The sequence below is a fragment of the Triticum dicoccoides genome, chromosome 3A, assembly GCF_002162155.2.
Source record: "Triticum dicoccoides isolate Atlit2015 ecotype Zavitan chromosome 3A, WEW_v2.0, whole genome shotgun sequence".
Taxonomy (NCBI): domain Eukaryota; kingdom Viridiplantae; phylum Streptophyta; class Magnoliopsida; order Poales; family Poaceae; genus Triticum; species Triticum dicoccoides.
Window position 1 is genome coordinate 755,539,308 of NC_041384.1, and position 4,108 is coordinate 755,543,415.

The 4,108-nt window shown below is 50.2% G+C and overlaps 1 protein-coding gene across 1 annotated transcript; it reads right to left on the reverse strand.

Moving 5' to 3' along the window:
* Window positions 1-1,396: 1,396 nt before the first annotated feature.
* LOC119270740 (protein SODIUM POTASSIUM ROOT DEFECTIVE 2-like) lies at window positions 1,397-2,645 on the reverse strand. The gene has a single exon (XM_037552793.1). The coding sequence runs from the start codon at window positions 2,566-2,568 to the stop codon at window positions 1,624-1,626; it is 945 nt and encodes a 314-aa protein (XP_037408690.1). The 5' UTR covers window positions 2,569-2,645; the 3' UTR covers window positions 1,397-1,623.
* Window positions 2,646-4,108: the final 1,463 nt, after the last annotated feature.

Genomic DNA, 4,108 nt, shown 5'->3' on the forward strand with positions numbered 1-4,108 from the left:
TATCGATGTATCTATCTAAAAATGTCCATCGGAGCAGAATCAAAACATCCGTGACTCCCCACAAAATAAGAAATGAAAAAAAATCCAGCACCAGCATAAGTTCGTTCCTCAGCATGCTTTTTTTAAATCAACCTTTTCCATTTTTTTTTTGTTCCTTCTTTCTTCTTCTTTTTCTCTCGCAACTAGATACTTTTACTCCCTGCAAGAAAAAAAGGAATGCTTTTGAGAATGATGAAAATATTGGAACGAACAATTATATAAATAAACTCTGAAAAACTGTAATTTCAATGAGTTCTTTATTAAACTATTATTACGCACATAAAGGGTCGAATAGAGAGAAATACATAGAACAAACGCAATGGAACTGGTCAGCGCTGGTGAATGGTAGAAATGTTTATACCGTGCTGTGCTGATCGCTACAGATGCACCCTTTCGAGTAACTAATTAAACATTGGCTCGTAATCAAGAAGCTAGCTAGGCCGGTGGTTAGAAAATATACATTTGAAGCGTAACTTGTTAACCAATTGGTGTCTTTTGGCTTTTGCTATGTTTGTAGCTAAGTAGGAAACCGTGCGGAAGCTACTCGTGGATGGAGCTTTCTGACAGATGAGTGTTGTTGTTTTCTGTACATTGCCAATCGCTTTGACAGCAGGGTCGTCGTGTAGAGCCCCTCTCAGTGTGCATATACTACTACGTACTCCTATCCAAAGGAGTAGTATATATTTTAGTTTCGGACCTACTTTAGGCTTGATTTTCCTGGTAGACGGATCGATCTTATCGTATCAATCATGACACCTCCACCCAAACCAACGAAAATCAATTAACAAGAAGGAATGAATTCTCTACCGATCTCTCTGATAGGGAAATAAGATGTTTTTCTCAATAATATATGCAAAGTTGACGTTGAATCAAGCTTGGTGGCCATGAAATTCCACAAATTCGTCATTTGTTTACTGGTAATGCCTTTGTCGTCAACTTGGAAGAAGAATTTCGTCTTTCACTGCCGTACGTTGATGTGCATGGCTAGCTAATGACGTGTCTCTGCTTTTTCGGCAAAGATTAGGTGTATTTGCTAGTGTGATGAGAAAGAGGATAATATAAGTATAAATAATCCAAAACCAAAAATGTGATACCTAGTGTCATCTTAATCTGTGGTCGATGGATCAGAGCAGCTAGCACGGCTCTCCATTAAACAATGACAAGCAGGACGGCACCACCAGGATATGTTCGATTCTACACTTTCTTCCCCACTCACCTTTGATTTTCCCTTTTGTTTTCTCTCGATATTTTGGTTGCGCTCCTCCCTACGCGTGGCTGAGTGCACCGTCTACGCGTGGTTTCGAAATTCAGACAAGAAAGCAGAGCAAGGTAAAAAAAAAAGGAACTGTAGTACTCCAGTAAATACTTATCTCAATTCAGAGTACAGGCGTAGAAAATCCATGGGTGCACATGCATGCCAAGGCAAGGAGCTTCAATGCCGTTTCTTTTAAAGAACGAAAAAGGAAAGAAATATGGAGGTATTACGTGCGTGGCAGCCGTCCATCTCGCTCGAGGTTCTAATTCTACTACGTACTTCGATCGAGTGATCCGCCATGGGCGACCACTGGTTGGCGCGTTCAGATTTCAGAAGGAAGGGGAGGCGCGGGGCGGGCACGGCTGCGACGGCCAGAACTGCGCGGGCTTGACCTTGGAGACGCTGGTGAGCACGCCCAGCGGCGTCACGTCGCCCACCACCGTCACCTTCTTGCTCGGGATGTCGATGTCGAACGACGTCACGCCCTCCATCTTGGCGATGTGCTTCTTCACCTTGCCCGCGCACCCCTTGCAGTGCAGCGACACGCGCAGCACCACCACCTGCGTCGTCCTCGCTGCCGCCGTCGTCGAGGACGACCGCGCCAGCGCCGCCGCCTTGTGCTGCTCCGTGTCTTGGACGGCCGTGATCTCTGATGACGACGAAGCAGAGGAGGACGTCCCTGACGACGAAGACTCTGCTTGGTGCACAGTCGACGGCGGCGCGTCCTTGGCGAAGGGAGCCGGCAGGGAGGCGTCGGCCGGGAACGCGTCGATGAAGGACGGCGGCGGAGGCTTCCCTTCGCCGCCGGGGAACGCGTCGATGAAGCACGGCGGCGGAGGCGGGGGCAACGCGAGGACGTCGAGGTCGTCGGACTGCAGCCGGGAGGAGTTGAGGAGGAACCTGGAGGAGGTGGCCGGGCTGACCAGCCTCTTCTCCGAAGATCTAGTACCGCCACTGATACCAGCAGCACCAGCAGTGGTGCTCTTCTTCTTCTTCTTGGTGCCGTGGCCGTGCAGCTGGTGCTGGGAGTCCTCTGAGAGCGCCGAGTCTTTGGTGGTGCTACTGGTGCTTGGCCTTGGCGGCTTGGAGGTGGAGGAGCGGTGTGGGTCGCGGAGCCGCGGCGAGTGGCGGTCGATGGCCCGGCCGCTGCTGCCGACGATGGCGCCGGTGCCGGTGGAGGCGATGATGTTGGTGGCGTCGGCGGAGGAGCAGGAGATGGAGATGGAGGGCAGGCCCAGACGCTTGTGCACGCCCTTGAGAAGCAGAGACGCCATGGAACGAAGCAAGATGGCCGGCCCGATTACTCTGAGTCTCTCTCCGGGTCTGGGTTGGGTTGGTGGTGCACAATGAAATGAATGATGATTCTCCGGGAGAAAGGAGCTTTTAAACTTGGGGCTTTGGAAGGAAGGTGCCAAAGCAAAAGCCAAAACCGCTACCAAGGAGTGTACTCTTGCTTCTTGGGCCGCTTCTTGGGTTGACGTGGGACATGTACGTGGCACAACCTGTGTGACCACGTGTGCGTGCTGCTCCAGCATATGCAAGCATGCTCCGATCCAGCTGGACGGTTTCGGACCGTAGTGAGTGAGTTAGTCAGTGAGTGTGCTACTGGCCACTAGCTAGCTTCACCTACCGGCTGTACCTACCAGCCGGACAAGACCAGAGCTGTGCATCTGCATGCACGCTGCACGCTGACTGACATCATCAGTCTGGCAGGTACATGTACTGCCTGTCTGGAATCAGCCCGTTACATATCGACAGCAGCAGCAGCGTCTATCGCGTAATCAGCAGCAGGAGGATCTAATCTGTACGTGCCGTAAATTTTGCTGACGAACAAGCTCTGGAGCTGTGTGCACTAGTTTGAGATTCGACTAGTTTAAAGGCGACGCAGCTGAGAGCCTGAGATGGCATCCACGACGGACGGCCGGACGCGCGTGCCTAGAGATTCGACGTTGATATATAGATGGTGCCAAATCTGCACCGGAATACTAGCCGGTGCGCTAGATCGTGGAACTATTTCACTGCTGATAGTAATGCATATCACTAGTTTAAACATGACACACGCAGCTGAGATGGCATCCACGGCGGACGCGCGTGTGCAGTAGCCTAGAGATTCGATGCAGCTGCACATGCATGCATGCGAGCCCGCACGTAGAGAGAGATTCACTGTGACAGATCATGGAGCTACTTCAGTGCTAATACTATGTACTGCACATCTTCGTCTCTGACATAAATAAACATACATGTATCGCATCCGATGTTCATGTTCAGATACGTTAGCGTAGAGTGAAAATAGGGACCGCCTATCCCTCAATGGACTGAAAATTTCAGAAAATAGTGTCAGTTGATTCCCTCAGGTCCGAACGATCCTACCGAGCAAGTCAAATACAGCTAGCACACTGCACACGCATATGTATAGAGCTAAAGACACGTAGGCATCGACTTGTACAGCTTGGTCGATCGGATTACTGCTCGTCGCCATTCATCCATCCATCAAAATCGTATAGTACAAGTCAGTCAGAAGAAGAATAGGGAGAAAGGGACCCGAATATATTCGAGACATTTGGTGCAACAGCCGCCACTCTTTCTTCCTCCGTGGCCGGGAGAAGGAGAAAAGGACCCGAGAGGAGCACGGCCAACTTTCTTCCTAGTCTGCTGTAAGAAACAGCTACACATGTCATTACGTCACTGTCCACCTTTTATTTTGTTGACATTTATACACGACCAGCGAGGAAGCAACGCAAATTTATTTACTTACGCGTGTGATCGATTTGGTGCAGATCACTCTTATTGACCGACTCACCGCTGCTGACCGGT

What these genes read in the sequence shown, in the direction of transcription:
- LOC119270740 (XM_037552793.1), bottom strand. Translation starts at nt 2,568, where the DNA reads ATGGCGTCTCTGCTTCTCAAGGGCGTGCACAAGCGTCTGGGCCTGCCC.